Source organism: Meriones unguiculatus, chromosome 17 (genome assembly GCF_030254825.1).
Source record: "Meriones unguiculatus strain TT.TT164.6M chromosome 17, Bangor_MerUng_6.1, whole genome shotgun sequence".
NCBI lineage: Eukaryota > Metazoa > Chordata > Mammalia > Rodentia > Muridae > Meriones > Meriones unguiculatus.
In genome coordinates this window covers 41,010,962-41,031,879 of record NC_083364.1, presented here as the reverse complement: position 1 = coordinate 41,031,879, position 20,918 = coordinate 41,010,962, and the positions used below count along the sequence as shown (strand labels likewise).

At 44.3% G+C, this 20,918-nt stretch overlaps 1 protein-coding gene across 1 annotated transcript in view; it reads right to left on the bottom strand.

Annotated features, from left to right (window-relative positions):
* The window catches only part of Gpr156 (G protein-coupled receptor 156), a 90,534-nt gene that overhangs the window by 56,059 nt on the left and 13,557 nt on the right, over positions 1 to 20,918 (bottom strand). The window contains exons 2-3 of the mRNA XM_060370373.1: positions 9,537 to 9,991; positions 9,019 to 9,155 (exon numbers count right to left, since the gene is read on the bottom strand). Coding sequence (XP_060226356.1) covers positions 9,019 to 9,155; positions 9,537 to 9,632 — 233 coding nt within the window. The 5' untranslated portion in view covers positions 9,633 to 9,991. The remainder of the gene's footprint in view (positions 1 to 9,018; positions 9,156 to 9,536; positions 9,992 to 20,918) is intronic.

The following is a 20,918-nucleotide window of genomic DNA, read 5'->3' as shown; positions in this document are numbered from 1 at the left end:
CCGGTATTGCTATCCCGTCCTTCCCGTCACCTTGCTTTCAGCTCCAATGAATCAAACCGCAAAGATGACAGGCCTGGGAAAAAAATCAATATGAAAACAACACAGATCCCTCCCAGCAGCCAGGCATTAGATTTCAAAATCAGATTTTAAATTAATTTCTTAAAAATCAGCGTGCAAGGCGTTGGATTCCATTTACGGTATTTTTATACATTTCCTGTTTTTGTTGACCCTTTCCCAGTCCCTACCTCTGCCGGCTGGTCCTCTCCCTCCCCCACTAGCCCCACTTCTGCCTCAAAGCCATTTTTTTTTTTTAAATTTAAACAAAATGTACCTTGACTTGCTCATGTTTCTGTACCCAGGGGACGGATAAATTTCAAGGTCTCAGAAACCCATAAATCACATTTTACACAGCATTCTGGGTACATAAGTATTCCGCTTACTAAATGTTTCTTATCCAATATAATAATAACACCCTCACCTAGATGATAATAAAAACTCTCAGAAAGGGAAAGAATGAAGAAAAGATGAGTCAAAGCCTTCTCCAAAAACCACAGAAATCGTAACGTAAGGGCTTTTGTAATGAGGATCAATGACTCAGAACCCAGGGAGGCAGAGAGTCGGAGAGTCCAAGAAGGGCATAAAGCAGTATGCCTGAGAACCACGGTGCAGATCTGAAGGCAGAGGAGGCAAACACAGCAATCCACACTAGAGCATGCAATTCAGCTCTGCCGGAGGCCGTCAGAACACCCACGTGAGGGCCCTAGCCGGAGAGGAACAAGGACAGCGCAGGGAAGGGCACCTTTAGCCTGGGCATTTGACTGTCCCTTCCACAGACATGGAAGTCGCCTTTATGCAGGGCTCTGAGTTGAATGCAGAGCTACCCATGGGCCCAGGAACAGCCCTGTATATACTTGCTGAGTACGGCAAGACACAAGTGCCTGCAGGCCCTTCTCAGGACTGTTCGTATAATACACGAGCAACCTTGGAAGATCATGTATCATCAACATCATTATCTCTCTGTCTCTATCTCTGTCTCTCTCACACACACAAGCACACCAAGCTTATTTATAATTTATTGAAAAGGCAGCGAATCCTCTATACCAAGTGCCCCTCTCTGTGAAAGGTAACTTACTGGCTATGCAAGCATCCATCACGGGCTCTTCATTGTCCTTTCGTGACGAGGACTGTGTCCACAGGCCCTTCATTGTTCCGGGAGCCCACAAGTCTGACAGGAAGCTGCCTGCTGTTTTTGTCAAGAGTGTTGACTACCTTGGCTCCAAACCAGGGGACTTTTCTGTGTTGGGGTGATCTTTCTGTGCACTGTGTAAAGATCTTCTTTGTATTATTCAAACGCTGATTTTTTGTACAGGCAGAGATCTGATTGGAGGCCTGACTTTGGTATTGTTCTGCATTACATTTTGTAAACACTCCTTCCAGCACTTTCTGATTGGTTGAATAAAGAGCTTAAGCTTAATGGCCAATAGCCAATGCAGGAGAGATAGGCAGGACTTCTAGGCAGAGATAGGAACGCTGGGAGGGAATTAGAGGCACCATCCAGACACAGACGAAGAAACCAATGCCGGGACTAAGATTGAGAGGTAATGAGCCATGTGGCTGGATGTAGGCCAGGCCAGTATTGTCAGGTTAGAATAGCTGAGACTCGGCCCAACTATAATGCCCAAGTTTATAATAAATATGATAGTTCTCCGTATTATTATTTGGGAGTTGAGCTGGTGCTTCAAAGATAGTCTTGTTTTATTTGTCTTTTGCTAACATTCACGAGACAGTAACAGGTTAAGTTGTAAGTTGCAAGTATATACCTACAGTCTACACATTCTTATAACTCATATTTCTCAGGCAGCGGCATTTTACTGAAGACTCTGATGGGAATTTCAGTGTCTGAGAGACAACAAGATGTCAGTCTATCATCTATAACTTTCATCTAGTAATAGTGAAATAAGGCATCAAAATACAAGCCTTTACTGAACAATGTTTGCTTAATATAGAACCTACAACATGAACCCTATTTTGTACGTGTCAGAGCAGGCTTCCTTTGGGGCCTGAAATTTTCAGCAGTTTCAAGAGCTAAGTGAGTGTGACCCTTACAGTTTAATAAGAATATTATTAAAGGAATATTCTTAATAATAAGTTCATGAAGAATCTAAGGAAAATTTTTTCCATGTCCGTTATTAAGATCATGTAAAGTTATTAGATGCTTTTAAGACCCTTGGCAAGCCCTTTTGAAAAAAACATACCAGATATTATATGCTTTACTCCCTATGAGAGAGCTTTCTCAGAAACGTAAGAACTTTTTATAGCATTTATTTTTATTTTATGTGTATGAGTGTTTGCCTGAACATACATCTGTGCACCATGGGTGTGCGGTGCCTACAGGGGCCAGAAGAGGGTATCAGAAACCCTGAGGCTGGAATCACAAGGTGGTTGGTGCTGGGAAATGAACCTGAGTCCCTAGAAGAGCAGCCAGTGAGCCATCTCTCCAGCCCCAGTACAAACTTTCTCACACACGTGTCACTGCAGTCAAGGTAATGGACATTCATGGCTCTTTAAGTTTCTTACATGACCTTTTGTAATTCCTCATTCCTGTCTCTTTTTGCCAACCTCACCCACTTGCAGTCAACGGTTGACTCTTCTGTTAGTACAAGTTAGTCAGCAATAGATTAGTTCTCTAGAATTTTGTGTAATTGGAATTATAAAACCTTTTTGCCTTGTCTCTTTTACTCAGTATAATTATTTTCCTAGGTATCTATATTTTTCCAAGTCAGTAATTGATTCTTTTTTATTGCTGAATAGTATCCTATCACATGAACATACAGTCATTTGTTTCTCTATTCATTTATTGATGAATATTTGTGCTATTTTCAGATTTTGGCTATTATAATATAGTTGCTATGAACATTGATTCTAAGTTTTTCTATAGACATAGATTAATTTCTCTTAAGTAAAAACTCAAGGGTAAGACGGCTGGGTAAAACTGAATTTTGAAAGGAACTGGTTGATGAATTTTTCACAATAGTTTCACCGCAATACACTCTCACCCGTAGTGTCTGCCAACACATACAAATAGAAGTGTCTTTTATCAGATTTATAAATATTTAACTTCTATCCATGGCTTTCTTTTTATGCTCTCAAGATTCTCCTTGGAAGATAAGTTGTTATTTCATTTTTTTGGAGCCGAATCTTTCAACATTTTCTTTTGTGGGTTACACTTTTGATATTTTATTCAATGAATATTTCCCAAGATCATAACATTTTTTTCCTATTACTTTGAAATAAACATCACAGTTCTGGATTTTATTTTTGAACACGTTACATGTTCAAAAAGTAATTCTTGGATGTGGGTGTCCAGTTTTCCCAGTGCCGTTTATTGAAAAGACTGAACTTTGCCGTGAAATTGCCTTTGCTCTTGGTGTCCGTGGACCGCAGAAATGTGTTTACTTCTGTGAGCGCGTTGTGTCAACGTATGTGGGCATATGTGGGGCTTTGCTGGATTGGGTTGAAGTCTGACATCTCCAAAAAGCCACTTATTTGTGCTCAGTCTATGAAGATGGACTCCCTTTCCTCATCGAGGTTTTTAAGCCCCCCTCCCACTCCCAAACTGGGTGACCCCAGATTTTGTAAGCCCTCACATAGCCCTCAGGGAAGATTACAGGCCAGACCGAGTACTGATAAGAAAACCAGTTCAGCTAGCTATCGGTTCCTAGAAATGCCCCGCCCTGCTAAGGATCTCAGTCTTCAGCAGTGACCTTCAATTGTATTTGGAGGTTCTCGCACCCATAGGATAATTAAGTACTGTGTTCTCCTTCTTGTGATAGGACTGTGCTACTGCATGTAAAACGAGGCACTATACCACTTCATGCAAAACAAGCACCCCCTGAGCCCAGGGAATCAAACACATTCATCCTCAAAGTCCCTCCCACTGCCCAAGGTTTATAAATCCCTGCTTTCAAATAAACATGCTGGCTGGTTGTGTGCTCTGTGATACCCTCAGCCTTCCACCATGGCTGCCTGAGCTTCATCATTTATCTCCTGCCGTGCCTGCCCTCTGGCCCACTGAGCCTGGGCCTCGACAGGCGTGTGTCTTGGCTACAAGCTCACGGGCTTTCACCAGCACCTCTGCCGTGTTCAGCACAGCAGTTTAACCAAGGGCTGAACACTTTGGTATCGCCGCCATAGGCTTTGGAATGCTGGAGTTTCCATTGCCACTGGCGATCTCATTCTACAAGGGCTAAACTGTCACACTCTGTGGAAAGCCTTTCCACATCTGGTGTGTTGTGTTGGCCTTGCCTGTCCAAGCAGCTCCCGAGAGAAATGGAAACCCGTTCTCCTTCTAGAAGCTGAAATCCAGGCCCCTGCTGAAATCTGGAGAACAACAAATACACGTCTGTCTTTGCCAGTCCCAGACTGACGTTATTACCGTGTTTTTGTAGTAAGTCCTGAAATCAGATGGTTCCTAGTGATTTTATGCCTTTTGAAATCTGTGTTGGGTGTTCTAGGTGCTTCATATAAATCAGCTTGCCGATATATATAAAGAGGGAAATGTAACTGTAATTGAGTTGGTTTTAAACATAGATTGCTTTGACTATGCTATATAATCAGATTATCTAAGAATGAAGTCGTCTTAGTTTTGTTTGCTTGTTTGTTTTTTAGAAGTAAGTACTTTTTAAGGGCCCCATTGCTAAAGACATCATTTATTTGAACCATTGAGCATGGAGAAATCTAACTGGTCCTTAACTATAAGCTTCATGTTAACTGGTTACCTTTCATGGTGCTGGGAGTTCATGCTACCATAGGAGAAAGCAATTATCAAGCTCACCTAACTATGAATTCTGTGAGCTACAATATTGACCTTTATGACAAGACATGTTCCCTTGTGCAATAGTGGCACAAATGCTATGAGTATAACCGACCGCTTTAGGAAAAAGAGGACTTGAGGTCCACTCTATGAGACAGAGCCTATCCCTGAGACGGTCAGAACCTACGGCTAGATAGGTCATGGGTCACCGGGGAAAAGCTGCTACTATTCTTCCGTTAAACCAACATAGCAATAAAATGACTCTCAATGACTCACTGCTACACCCAAAAGATCAACACACCACCCAGCCTTCATCAGAGAAGCTTCTTTGTGTGGTTGGCAATTCATACAGAGGTTCACAACGGGTCAGCATACAGAAAACAAGAGTGGAGAGTGCTCAGCTCTACATGTCTTTCTTCTCAAGGCTCAGAGGTCTATGACTAAGAGGGGTTAGAAATATTATAAAAGCCAGTGGTGGTAGATTACTTCAGGGAAATGGTGTTTTCTAGACATAACAGGACACAAATTGCATGTGTTGCATGTGTTGTGTGGTGTGTGTTCATTTTCCATCCGTCCAAGAGACTTTCTATTTTACTTTGTCTTTTATTTATTTATTTTTGGTTTTTTGAGACAGGCTTTCTCTGTGTAGCCTCGAACTCCCAGCTATCCCAAGTGCCTCTGCCTCCCTGAGTGCTTGAATTAGAGGTGTGTGACACCACGCCCTGCTGAGGATGGTTTTTATTAAAGTGTTCTGAGTAGATTCTGTGTATTTTAGGATTTTATGAGTTCAGTTTAATCCCATTATATTTAGTGAACATACTCTGTATGATCCTCCCTCCCTCCCTTCCTCCCTTCCTCCCTTCCTCCCTTCCTCCCTCCCTCCCTCCCTTCCTTCCTTCCTTCCTTCCTTCCTTCCTTCCTTCCTTCCTTCCTTCCTTTATTCCTTCCTCCTGGCTTCATTTGTTTTGTTTTTCAGACAGGGTCTAAGCTGTTCCAGAGCTTGCTATATGGCCCAGGCTAGCCTCAAACTTGTTCTACTCTGGCTCTGGCTTATTTTGCTGAGGTTGGAAGGATGAGCCACCATACCTCATTTAAATTCAATACAGCTGGGCTGGAGAGATGGCTCAGAGGTTAAAAAGCACTGGCTGCTCTTCCAAAGGTCCTCAGTTCAATTCCCAGCAACCACGTGGTGGCTTACAACTATCTGTAATGATGTCGGGTGTCCTCTTCTAGCCTGCCTGTATACATACAGCAGGACACTGTACATACAATAAGTAAATCTTTTTTTAAAAATTCAGTACAACTTTGTATAGAACTTGGAATCTTCCCAGGTCTGGTAAACGTTCTATGTGTTCTTATAAAGAATGGGAGTCTGCTATGCTTAGGTGGAGGGCTATACGAGCAGCAGTCAGGTCAAATTTTCTCGGTCTGTACTGCTTTTCTATTGTAGGCTACATTAATTTTAACTTAAAATAAAAATGCAACCTATACAACTAAACTTAATCATTACATCATTTTTGTTTTTGTTTCAGTAACATACTTTTCTTCCTGTGGCATTTATGTGTAATCACTTATACACACACACACATATACAGACACACACAGACACACACACCCTCAGAACTAAAATAAAGTGGATTATCCAATTGTGGTGTTGCTCCTTTGAACAAATTTTATTGTTCTGTGAGGCACTTGTAAAAATGGGTTCTTTGAGCTGACCCTGGCTGTGGGGGTTGCTGGTGAGCTGGCCTAGAGGGTATGAAAGCGGGAGGGGGGTGACCAGCTCAGATACCTCTCAGGCTCAGATCCAGGGCTTTGAATTGGTCCACACCAACATCTACCCCATTGATGAACTTCTGGAGGGCACCAAAGGGGTTGGGGGGTATTCCTACAGATCCAAAACTACAGGATCTCCGTTGACCAACGAGTTGTTGCAAGAAAACATTTGCAAGTGAAGAAATACAAACAAAAGTGTGTACTGTGGGACACTGTGACATACTACAGCTTCCACAGTGAGGTTTTTCCCCCTTTGTTGGAAGAGAGGTTTAAAGGCTGGAGGGCTGGTATGTGGGGAGCGGGAGATGAGTGGGATTGGGGTTCATGATGTGAAATTCACAAAGAACCAACAAAAAGTTTAAAAATGTTTAAGTTAAAAAAGAAGATAAAAAAGAATGGGTTCTTTCATCTTCGCTGCCTGATCTCGTTAACTCCTTCACCATGCAAGGTAATTTGCTCTACAGTGCTTCCTATGATCTTTCTGCCAAGTCATGTTCCCACTGCAAAGAAGACAGGCAGAGCGTCTTTAGTGGAATGACAGAAATATGGGTGTTTTTATTTCAGCACTGCTCATAGGTGTTTCTGGTTTTTGGTTTTCTGTTTTTGTCTTTCAAGACAGGGTTTCTCCGTGTAGCCCTGGCTGTCCTGGAACTTGATCTGTAGACCAGGCTGGCCTCGAACTCAGAGATCCATCTGCCTCCCAAGTTCTGGGATTAAAGGCGTGGGCCACCACACCCAGCCGGTGTTTCTGCTTTAGCAGGATGTATAAATGCTTGATAGATATTTTTAAATTTATTTAGTTTAATTTTATGTGTGTGCGGGTGCTTTGCCTTCATGCGTGTCTGTCTACCACAAGTGTGCTTGGTGCCCTCAGAGGCCAGAGAGAGGGCATTGGGTCATGTGGAACTGGAGTTACAGCAGGATGTGAGCTGACATGTAGGAGCCAGGAATCAAATCTGTGTTATCTGGACGAGCAACCAGAGCTCTTAACCTTTCAGTCATCTTTACCCCAATGTTTGATAACTCTCGCATTGAAAATTAACATATAAAAGAGTATGGGTTTTTGTCAGAAGAAAAACACTAGGTCATCCTTGAAAGCATAACATTCAAACTATATTTAACTTTAGCCAATTCTAACAAAACTACTAACTCTCCCAATTAAAGCGCCAATCCTCAGTAAAACATGCTGCTTCGTATCCAGGATCACAGGTCACTTTTGTAGCCTAACATCTCAAGATGCGTGTTCTATGGCATTTATCCTCAACAGATAATGCTGTCGCTGAAATTTAAAATGTACTGTAGAGTTGGTGCTTTCTTCAACAACTAAGGGATTTTATTTAGTTAGTTATTTACTTTTTTATTACATTTTTATTTTTTATATTATTTACAGTTTATTTACTTTGTATCCCAGCTGTAGCCCCCTCCCTCATTCCCACCCTTTCTCCCTCATCTCCTCCCTGTCCCTCTCTAAGTCCACTGATAGGAGAGGGCCTCCTCCCCTTCCATCTGACCTTAGCTTATCAGGTCTCTTCAGGACTGGCTGTAATGTCCTCCTTTGTGGTCTACCAAGGCTGCTCCTCCCTCGAGGGTGGGGAGGTCAAAGAGCCAGCCACTGAGTTCATGTCAGAGACAGTTATTTGCTTTTGTTTTTTTGTTTGAGACAGGGTTTCTCTGAGTAGCCCTGGCTGTCTTGAAACTCTCATGTTAAGGCTTCCTTTCCTTTTTGGAGGTGGGCGGTTTAAATCTTATTTTTATTTGTGTGTGTGTAGATCAGAGGACAACTTGTAATAACAAGTTCTTTCCTTCTACCAGGTGGGAATCCCAGGGATCAAAATCAGGTCATCAGGCTTGACGGCTCTTCCCACTGAGCCATCTCACTGGCTGGGAGGGAGGAGCCTACCTCAAGTTTTCTATAGCTAAGGATGACCTAACCTTTCTCCCTCAGCTCCTGAGCTCTGGGATTACAGGCAAGTATCACCACAACTGGTGTTGTGATGCTGAGGACAGGAACCCCAGCCCAAAGTTTCTTTTGTTTCAGCTGACAAGACTTGCCCCTGAATGCTTTCAACTACTGGTTTACTGGGAGCAAATCACATGGGAGACAATGTATCTTTGTATCATTTGCTGACTGGCTCTAGCTTACATTATAGAAATCTTGTAGCTCTCTAACCCCAATTCACATGCTTTTCACAGTTACTTTCTTGGCAGCATTCACCATTTGGATCTAAACATCCTTCCTTCCAAGACCACCACACACATTTCCTGAGCACCCATCGGTATGTCAATCTCTTCTAAATGCTAGAGGCATAGTGGAGAGTATGGCAGGCAAGGTTCCTGTGGACGCTGGCTAGCTGCTGGCGGTGCCAACGTGATGGCAGCACCCTGGGCTTCACAGTCCTAGATGAGACTCTAGGCAGGAGGTTGCTTACCTGTTCTTCCTGCAGCGAATGGTGAAAACCAGAAAGAAAAGCACCAGGAGTAATCCACAGCTGAGAAAAGTCCAAACCACACCCAAGAGGGCAGGGGACAGTGGAGAGCTGTCTGTGCCACCAGGCTGGGAATCGGTCTGGAGGAAGAATAAAAAGAGGATCTGTTCAGAAAGAAGGTTCTGCCGTGTGGTGGTGGCACATGCCTTTAATCTCAGCACTCGGGAAGCAGAGGCAGGTGGATCTCTGAGTTCGAGGCCAGCCTGCTCTGCAGCTAGAGTTCCAGGATAGCCAAGGATACACAGAGAAACCTGTCTCGAAAAACCAGAGACAGAGAGGAGAGAGAGAGAGAGAGAGAGAGACGGGAGGGAGAGAGAGATCTATAGAAAGCTCCAAAGCTGCTGGGTGATGCTTGTCTGACAAAGCCAGTTCCCCTTCCACCATCCCCATATCTACCGCCACCACGACCCACGACCATCCCCACCACTGAGTAGCACTGATGTCCATAGCTGCTCACTTACAATGGTTGTCTTGCAAAGATCATGAAGGGGTCTCCTATCCAGCTCCTGGCCAGGAAAACTGTCGCAAAATTCAGAGCAGTTGATTTCCGGCTCCATGTCACCACAACAGGCTTCCTCTCTGGGCACCTACTCAGGCTTGGCTACTCCAAGGCAAGGATGCTGACTTTTCACTAATGCTCAGAAACAAGTCAAGCCTTCCCGTCAGAGGCCCCATTTCAGAGCAGCCTCCAGACTCCAAATCCAGGGTGATAAGGGGGTTCAAGTAGAAGCGAAGAGTTGTTTCACTAGACTCCTTCATTGGGCATATTTGAACACCAGACATTCTTCAGCTGGCTCCTTGGTGCCGGTGGGTAGGTACCACACGCTCAAGAGTGGGCGTCTCGGGTCATACAGCGTGTTGATTCTGGTTCACCAGCAGAGGGCAGTCAGTGCTCCAAGTGCTCCCACGCCGGGCCCTGGAGGAAAGCAGTTGGACCAGCTAACAAACATGCACACACAGGCTTAAAATGTGTTCACTGTCTTAATGATACACTGCTACATTCTCTCATGTGCATTCTTATAAACACCACAGGACTTTAAACTAGAAAATATCTTAATAAATATATTTAAAACTCATTGTAATGGATACTTTCGAAGCAGAGATAAAGTTCATTTTTCCTAATCTCTAGGTAAAAACCTCTGCACGTTCCAGAGCTATTTAATGGCCAGGCTCTTTTAAAAATCCACTTTTTAGTCATACGGTGCATCTTCCCCTTTTCTCTCCCCTAACCTCATGTCCTAAGCCCTTTCCACACAGCTCCTGACTTAGGCTCTGTTCAGTCCTAGGGCATTCTGGGTGGAGTGCCTATCATGTCTCTCGTCTCTCAGGGTGTGGAAGAGCCTTCCATGTCCAGATAGCTGGGTTGCCCAGAGCTTGGACTGGTTTTTAAATTGTCAGAATGACTGAGGTGCCAAGGGCTAGTCGGGTCTTAGGGAGAGGGCCTGAGAAACTGCACGAGGAGGTGTTATTTCTCTCAGAAAATACTCATAATATGGATACTGCGATCTGAAAAGAAGCCAAGGCAGACTCCTGTAATCTCAGTGCTCCAGAGGCTGCGCAAGAATTGGCCAGCCTGGCTACAAAGCAAGATGAGGATGAGAGGAAGGGGAGGGAGAGAGAGAAGAAGGTGGCGCCTATGGTCCATGGGTCACAGACTAGACACGCCTGGGTCTTATCCCTAGTTTTTAAAACCAATCTGTTGGGATTCAGATCCAGGACAAGCAGCCTAGGCACCCATTTGCCAAAGCAGACCTGGTCTCCAGGTTCTCCCAGTATCCCTCAGTCCCTGCAGGGCATGGCTGGAATACACCTCCCTCTACCTTGAACTTTCCAGCCCCGGGGGCGGAGCTTCCTCTCCCCCAGAGCCTGCCCTTTCACCTCTCCCCTCCCCATGAATGGTGCCATTTCTTGGCTTTGTGCTTTTGAAAGCTCCCACCACAGGCTTCTTTGTGGAGGAAACCTGGACAAATATTAATTACTACTAATCAACAGTCACCGAACACTAGACCCATGATTAAGGCAGAACAATGGAGACAGGTGCAGAGTGTCATCTTTAGAGTCTGTGTGCTCAGACGTGGACAATACAGCACCAGGTGTCGCCCAGTCGCTGGCCTCTACTATGTTCCTGAATTATTAACCAGCTTCATGACAGAGCAGTCACGGGAAAACTAAAGTCCACTGTCTCCCCTCGAGCCTTTGAATTCTTGTGCAGTCTGGACAGATGATGGAATATAAAATCAAGAAGCAAACAAGGCATGGCTATTCGCATCCTAATTTTGTTGGAACCACGAATGAAAAGGTTCGCTCTTTCTCCCTCCCCCCTCCCCCCCCCCCCCCGCTTCTTTCCAGACATTCCCCACTGAGTCCTCTAGCACTGGGCAATGTCACAAGTCACGGGGCAGCCTGCACCATGGTAGTCTGGAAGGGGATGTGCTTTTTGTATTGTCTTTCCCATCATTTTGGTAGACCAAAGACGCAAATTTACGGCCTGGTAATGTCTTGCTGTCTGGAGCATCCTGTGCAGACAAGATGTTTGGCAGTGTGCCTGGCACTCTCCTACCAGTTTCAACAACCACCAATGTCTGTAGTCATTGCCAACTGTCCCCATCATGGGCCAGATTGAGACTCCCTGGTAAAGACATCCTACACATCACCTAGTGGAGGGGACCCAGAGAAGCACAGCTTTGGGAACCACGCCTTGAACCTCTGGTCCACGAATACCCAGTACAGGGACCTTCTGTACCACGATATTAGACTGCCATATCCAATCCCGAGGATGGCACTTAGACACAGAAATTCACAAGCGAGCAACCACAGATGTGTTTCGGCTCCTAAGCCATGTTCTGAAATAGCGACAGGCTTGGCCATTGAATAGAGGACTGCTGAAGGGTTCGTAGAGTTTACCGAGGGGACGGGGGGTCGGTCAGAGGGGATAATGGACATCAGGACATAAGGTAGAGCTAGAACCCAAGACTCGGGGAGTAAAGTCTGACAAGCCTCAGTAAAGCAAATCCACCTCACATGCCTGCACATAAAGTTATGTTAGGGCTACACACAATACCAGCCCCAAGGCCATGCACTTACCATTCATTTAACAGACAACTGCAAAAATTCTTTTCCAAGACAGTGTTTTATGGGACATTCAATAGTCCTATAGCCTATTTATTAACCTACTTATTTAATTTTTAATACAAATAATACTATTTATTTCTGTTCATATGACCACTGTCTATTAGCAAGCTATTTTGTGATTCATAGAACTTCTGCTGCTGCCTGGAAGAATTAACCACTTACAAGAATTATTTTACTCCTGTAAACAACTTAAAAACCAGACAAAACATATGAAGTGAAAAAAAATTTTTTTTCCCTCAGACATTGGGCAACAGATCATAGGACTTTGGCTCCTAAGAGACACTTTGCCTGAAGGCAGATTCTGGGCTGAGGTACAAAGAGGGAAAACCAAACTAAACAGAGACTAGATGTCTTGCTGAAGTAAGAAAGAGAGAGGTGGGGGTGGGGAAGAAGAGACAGAAAAGGGTGGGAGTTCAGGGGTGCTGGGTGGCTGTAATTTGTAAAATAGATTAATGGACAAGAGAAAGTGCACAGGACCAAGGAAGAGCTTAGGGAATCTGAGGAAGCTCGAGTCTTTCTGAGCTCGGGCCTTTGCACAAGTGAGAGAACTCCATCTCCTTAAAGCTGAAGAAGTGTCCAGTGACAGGGCAGCGGCAGGGCAATACCTGGAGCTGCCAGAATGGAGAGGCTCGTGACAGGCAGAACACGGGATCGAATCTTCAGGAGAGTCACCCCTTAACACTTAAATGAACCCAAGTCCAAAGGGTGCTGGGGGATGCCCTAACAACGCTAAAAAAGAAAAAAAAAAAAGCCTACCAAGGACTGGAGGATTCACAACAAATTCAACTCTTTCAACAACACAACCCAATTTCTTTTTAGCAACACAGCAGGATCGAAAAACAAAATTTCGACTGTCTATCACCCAGGAGCTAGAGAGACGGCTCAGCTGGTAAAATACTTGTAGCACTAGCATAAACCTGGGTTCAATCCCCAGCACCCATGTTTAAAAAGAAAAAAAGCCAAACACGGCAATGTACACTTATTTATTTATGCATTCCTTTTTATGTGCATCTTTTGGTGTTTGGCCTAGCATGTATATCCGTGTGAGGTAGTCACATGCACTGGAACTTGAGTTAAAGACAGCCATGAGTTGCCATGTGGGTCCTGGGAACTGAACCCGGGTCCTGTGGAAGAACAGCCAGTGCTCTTAACCCCTGAGCCATCTCTCCAGCCCCAGCCGTGAGCACTTATAATCTCAGCACTGAGCAGGTGGAGACAGGGCTATCCAGACAGGGGAGCAGGATCGGGGAGCATATGGTTAAGGAAAGACTCTGTCTCAAAAAGTAAAGCAGAAGACAACTGGAGGAGATGTGCTACTTCAAGCCCTGGCCTCTCCACATGCATGCACTCACATCATTTCTTCATGTGCCCCCTCACGTGCACATACACACGAGCACGTACATACGTAAGCACACACAAACACATGCAACATCCAAGAAACATGCCAAGCATTTAATGATTAAAAAACATAAAATATGACTCATGAATATAAAAATTTTAAACATAGTTCGATGGAAACAGATAACAGAAATGAGGCAGCTAGCTCGTACAGACCTTAAAACACCTGTTAAGCACCGCAAAGGTTCTACATTGAAGAGCAAAACCTGAGAAGGCTCAGGAAACAAAGATACAAAGAAGAGCTGAACAGAACTCCCTCAGATAGAAATAGAATATCTGAAACAAAATACCCGAGATTAACTACTTTAGAAAGACGGGCCGGTTAACTTGGAGACTTAGCAAGAGAAATCATCCAAGATGAAGCGGAGAAGAAAAACGGTTAATAAAAACGAGCACAGTGACGTGTGGTGTGACAGCCAGTGCGCCAGCACACTCGTAACTGATGTTCCAAGGTGAGAGGGGAGAAAACAATTTGAAAGAGATAATCTGTTTAACAAATTTCAGGCCCAGAAAATATGAGAACGAGGTGCTATACGCAGGTGAGGAAGGAGGAAGGAGAGCCGGTTGTTTTTTCAAAGGTATGCTCCAATGGATGGCCCTAGGCCCAAGTGTATATGGGCAGCAGAAAGTAGACTTACTGGGATAGATCTGTCTGTCCATCCATCCATCCATCCATCCATCCATCCATCCATCCATCTATCATCTTTTTGTGTGTGTACATGAGGACATAAAGTTGGGAGTTGGGGAAGATCTTGCAGGAGTTAGGGGAAGGAATGAAAGTTGATGTGATCAGTGTATACATAAAATTCTCAAGAATTAATAAAAACCTATATAAAAAATACTAAGCCAGGCAGTGGTGGCACAGGTCTTTAATCCCAGCATTTGGGAGACAGAAGCAGGTGGGTTCAGGGCCAGCTTGGCTTAAAGAGTGAGTTCCAGGACAGCCAGGTCTACACAGAGAAACCCTTTCTCATAAAACAACAAGAACAACAAGAATTGGCAGAGCAAAGTCTTCGTGCTGAAGTAAAATAATACCAGATGTAAATGTGGACCCAAGCAAAGGAATCTAGAGAGGGGATCAAGGTAAATTTAATTGTGTGTCTATTTCCTCCAGATTAAAACATGGAGGGAGAAGGAGAGTCTTAGGCTCATGAACGTACAACAAACTTAGAAGCAGGGAGCTCAAGAAACTTACAAGACTCACTGCAGAAGAAAAGACTCAGAAGCCTGTCCCCAAAGTTATATAAGCAGCAAACGTGGTTGCCTGAAGGTTGGGAAGGGAGCTCCAGGATGTAGCTTTCATGAGTTGCTACCTGCGCCACCCACGTCACCATGCTCCTGAAGGTAACCCTGTTTCACCTTCTGTAAGTAGCTGAGAGGCTCACTGTTTCCCACACTGGACTAGATAGAAGTATTAACTTCATCAGTTATTGCCCTTCCTTCCTGGGGTGAACAGAAATAGTCTCCCCAAGGGAAAAAAAAATCACAATAACAGGGGAAAGGTTTATTCCTTTAAAGTTATGCCTATAAGCATATATGCATTAGAAAATATGCAGGTCTTGCATTGTCTTTCACATTCAAATCACGTGTATTTTTTATATATATATATATATTTCTCAAACACAATCACCTTGGATTGTGTTCTCACTTCTAATTGAGTAGGATTCCCTGACTAACAATAAAATGAAAACATGACAGGCCTGGGAACTCAGTTCAGGGGTAACAGAATTGTCCAGTATGTTCTGGGCTCTGGGTGTGGTTCCCAGCACTATTGTAGGAAAGCATAACAGACGAACAAACTTGAATCATGATGGAGCTCTAGGCGTAGGAAACAAGGATATGGATGTTCACACAGATCTCCCTCTCTCCCTCTCTCCCTCCCTCCTCCTCTTCTCTCTCTCTCTCTCTCTCTCTCTCTCTCTCTCTCTCTCTCTGATGCGGTTGCTGCTTTATGGATACAACTGAACAACTCTTTCTGAGCTGTAACAACATGGCAGGCTCTGTCTAAGACACCTGGAAAACAGAACTGAACAAAAGGAAGATCCAGAGCAATTGCATTTCAGTGGGGGCGTTGAACAGTAACCAGTAGATGCAACACACAAATGAGACATTGTCTTCAAAACTATTGAAATTGATGAAAAGGAAGAGCAGGAAATTTGAAGGTCAGAGAAGTTATGGAGAAATCTCAAATGAGGTAGGTCGTATTTTCCTGATGAGCCTAAAAACCAAACTCTAAGTCTGATCCCACCATGGAATTATTATAGTTTGTCACATAGAGCAAGAGCAGCATTGGTGATGACAAAGTCACTGGAGAATGGTCAGTGTGTGTCAACGGTAGAACACCTCCCTAGCAGGCTGGGAAACACACACACACACACACACACACACACACACACGCACACGCACGCACGCACTCTCTCTCTCTCTCTCTCTCTCCACTTGAATTGACCTATGAAAAAGAGAGGAAAGCTTTTTCCTAAAGACTCTACAGGAATTCTACAGTTCCAAATTTCCAGTTTCTAAATCATCAGATTTTTCCCCACCCCCACCCCCACAGTGTCTGTGCCAGGGGTAGGGGAGAGGTGGGGGGAGGAGCTGGGGGAGAGGTGGGAGAGTTGGAGTCCTAGGGGAACTGGAGGGGGGGCGGGAGGGATGAGGGGGTAGGGCATGGGGTGGGCAGATCCTGACTCTGAGGCCGGCAGGACAGCTGCCCTCCAACCTCCCCTGTCTTTGGGGAGGGTGTTTTAACAGCAGGGCAGAATCCCAGTGTCTCTCAGCAGCAGATGGGAGAGGGGAGTGGATTTGACTCACCAGCTGTGGACCTCGGAGGGTACAAAGCTTTGAGATCCACGACTCTGCATTCTTGAACTTTACCCCTCCTCTTTGATCTCTGTGTTTCCAAACCTCTGCCCCTCTGGCCCTCCTAACTCTCCCTTGAGGCGCTTAGAGACTCAAGAATGTTTTTGCTGGGTACTCCAGGAAGCAGCTTGCAGTCTTTTAGTTTCACATTTACAAGTAGCTTTGCTTTGACTAAACCTTGACTTATCTTTTTACCCCACTGCTTGCAATGTTCAGGCTGCTTAGGAGACAGAGTTGTGGGAAAACAGACTAGATGCTGGCTTGGATTCCCAAAAGTTCCAGTAAGAGTGTTTATAAGCAATAGGAATCTTTTATTTTTCTTTTTTAGGTCTGTTTATTTTAATTTTGTCTATTTTATTTATTTATTTAGTGAGTGAGTGCTTTTGCCTGGATTATAGGTATATGCTCCACATGGATGCAGTACCCACAGAGGCCAGAAGAGGGCATCAGATGTCCTTATTCTGGAGTTACACACCGCTGTGAGCTGTCATGTGAGTGCTGGGAACTGAACTCCGGTCCTGTCAGAGCAGCAAGGGTTTGTAACTTCTGAGTCATCCCTCTAGTCCCATATGCTGTAGGAATGTTAAACACAGTGGGTCATCTGAATGAAGAGACTATCATAGTGTCCCTGGGGACCAACTCACCCCTCCACTAACGTGTGGAGCTCGGCCTCCCCTGTCCAATGCTAGGATACAGTAAGCACAGTGCACTAGACAAAGCCTGAGTTTGAGTCCCAGCTTCATAGCACTCTGATAGCGGTGTCAGGACTTCTCCAGTTCTTAGCTGCCTGCTCCGTGAAAGAGGAATCTGTGTCTAAGGCATGGCCAGTGGTTAAATGATACCACATACACTGTGTCTAAGGCATGGCCAGTGGTTAAATGATACCACATACAGGGCATATGCAAAAGCAGCCGACGGACGCCCACTGTATCTTCTTCAATAAATGGTGACGTCCTTCTGTGGAACGCCAGCACACTCGTAACCAAGGTTATCCACCCTCCCCCATGTTGTTTCTCTAAATTTCCCAACAGCACCCAGGTTCTGAATCATTCCCGTTTCTCCTAACATGAAGAGCAATGATCTCCGCGCTGGACCTCACACCAGCAGAGAGCGTATGGTTTAAGTCAGTGGACATTGGTTATTGTCATCTGCCAGTCACTGTGGTGAGAGAGGGAACAGCCGACACAATGCTACTCAGGCAGCTCACACACCGTGCCGGCTACACACAGTAGGTCAGCATATGACCTAAAGATTCATGAGCTGGAATATTGCTTGCATTACTGTTGGGCACCACTCAAGATTTCAGAGACCTACCCTGAAGTGTGTTGCCGGCACAACCACAAAACCAGCCTGTGGATCTCTGCTGCCTCACACTTGGATCCTGGGTACCCTTTACTATTCCACAGACTGACAAAAACAAAAAGCACCATACAAGAACCCTCACTAACTTTTCAGAGTTGCATTGGCACCTAGTAGCACTTAGATACTATCATGCAAACGACTGCATGTGCACGATTTCCATGAAAGCCAGTCAACAAATGTCAGTTAGTGCTCATTAACATGCAATAAAATTCTCATTGGAGAACTATTAAGGGCCAATGATGAATTACACTCAGCTGCCCTCTGAATAAAAGTGCTACGAGGTACCCGACGCCGTTTCTCGTCAGCTCAACAGTCATAACAGATCAAGCCTCTGGCAGCATCAGGACCAGACGGAATGAATGGTTAAGTTGGCGGCTTTGGATCTGGGGTTTGGACAGCTCAGGTTTTACCTGCTGCAGCAGAGACCCTGGTCCCTCTCAGTGCTCAGATCACAGGCTGAGCAGTTTCATATACAGTACAGTGACCCTGCGCCCCGGGGTTAAAGGACATTTACGAGGATGTCACACAGCTGCGTGAGGGTCGCTCTGTTCAGCGACACAGAGGAGCGTGAGTGCTGAGGCCTTGGAACCCAGGGGAGCATCCTAGAAAGCCTTCTGGCATGAATCTTTGTAAGTGAGTTCACGTGAATTACAGTTTCAACTGGACATTAGATTTCCCTAAACTGCGGTTCAGCAATGCCGTGTAATCCACATCGCTTGTGTGGGAGCAGCTTGGGCTCTTTGAGGAGAGAGATGGAAAATATAAACCATCAACACAACAGTCACTCTGTAGCCACTTCCTTAAGAAACTATACAAGACCTGCTAGAACTCAGGGACTTCTCCTCTTCCTCCCCTTTCTTTTCTCATTCTCCTCTACCTCTTCTGCCCTCTCCCTTTACTTCTTTCTAGCTATGTTGCCCTGCCTGACCTTGAATTCTAACAAGTTCTAAGTAATGATGGCTGTTATTGACTGGGAAAGCATTCAACAAGCACCATAGTTCAGCATAGGAAATGCAGGATTTTAGACTGCACAAACCCTTTGTATAACTTACTGCAGGCTACACCGACAAAGCCCCAACACACACACATGGTTCAAGCCACTGGAGTCATTCTCTAAAATCAATTTCAGGGCAGTATGATTAAAAAACTAGACAAACCTGGCATTGTGGTGCACGCCTTTAATCCCAGCACTCAGAAGGCAGAGGCAGGCAGATCTCTGCGTTCGAGGCCAAACTGCTCTACAGAGCGAGTTTCAGGACAGCCAGGGCTACACAGAAAAACCCTGCCTCAAAAAAAAAAAAAAAAAAAGAAAGAAAGAAAGAAAAGAAATTAGACAATTGAGAGGTTGTGAGAACCAGACGGATGGAGGTCACCAAGGAAACAAGGCCCAACACAACTGAACAACCGACACACAGATGATCTCACAGAGACTGACAGCAGGCAGGGAGCTGCACAGGGATGCAGATGGGGTCCTAGAGCTGAGAGAAGAGAACACGCAGCCCTATTTCTAATCCAGAAGCATTCTCCAATTGATAACCATTTGCAAATGAAAAATTAGTTTTCCCCAAGAGAGACTCACTGAGAAAACAAAACATTCTTAAGAGCAGCCTCCTTGTCCTTCAGTGCATGGCCAGCACAAAGTCACCTGATGGTGTCATGGAGGTTCTTTGTCTCATAAGGTTGTGTCAAGGCTTATGTATGTATTTGTTTGTTTGTTTGTTTCCTTACAGGTCCTTTGGGTGTATGCTATGGCTTCTGACTTTGTATTTTATGAGGTTTCCTGTGTATGTGTGTGTCTCTGCATCTCTATATGTCTCTTGTGTGCATTTTCTTTGACTCTTTTTCTTCTCTTTGTTTTGTCCTATTCAACTTGTTTCTCTTTTGTTTTCTTATTATCTCTTAGATGCCTGTTTATCTTCTATCAAGAGACAGAAAGGGTGCGGATCTTCATAGGAGACTAAGTGGGGAGAAACTGGGGGGAATTTGAGGAAAGGAAACTGTATTCAGAATATATTGTGTGAAAAAAATCTATTTTCAATTAAAGGAAAAGCACCAATCCTTTTATCATTCAAGCCATGACTCTTAAATAATCTCAGACATACTTAGGAAGGTTCTGAACTCTTTCCTGGAAAAAGCATCAAATACACAATATTGAGGGGAAACCACAGCACCCCAGACTTAGTTATTCCAAGTGAAGATCCTCATTTCAAACTACAACTCAGATAAAGCCAGGAGTGAAGACATTTAAATTAAGCGGTTTGCATAGTGCTCTCATAATACAAGTCTATCTTTGTGACCACCCACAAAGTACAGTTCAAACAGACGATAAAGGTCATGATAAGAGATGTTACCAATTAAAACAATTCAGTGATAATCTTAAATCTATATTTTAATTGGAGTAGTCTATTTATATGTTAGGTAATTACCCACACACATATGCTTAACAACCCATTAGGCTATATTTGTTCTTTTTTTTTTTTTTTTACTTGTCCAATCTCATTTATGTTCATTTTCTTGTATTTTTTTTAAATACCCCATTTTCCAATCAGCTTTTAGAAAAAAGCCCCCATTAAACTGGGCTTGTCATGTAAGCATGCAATGCCAACCCTCAAGATGCCAAGGCAGGAGGATTACAAACCTGAAGCTAGCAAGCCTGCTTCCCTGAGCTACATTAAACCCCAAGGTTGCCTTTGACTACATTAAGCCCCAAGGTTGACAGTATTACGCACTTTCACATGAATTTTTCAGCGTATCAGTTACTGCAAATGGCACCTGGGATTATCACAGGACCAAGTGGAATCTATTATCAGTTAGGAGAGAGATGACATCTATTTGTTCATTGTTCTTTGTGGGTCTCATACAGAAGTTTTCATACAGATGTCAGGTCTATATGGAAAGATAGTCTTATTACTTCCTTTACTGACTGGATGCCTTCCTCTTCTGTTTCTTGCTTTACTGCTGTAGGTAGGACTGCCAGTTCAGCCCTGAGAATGAAAGTGGACATCCTTGTCTTGTTCCCGGTACTGGGGGAGAAGTGCCTGATCTTTGACATTAAACAGGGTATCAGACACAGGTACAGATTCTCTTTGCTG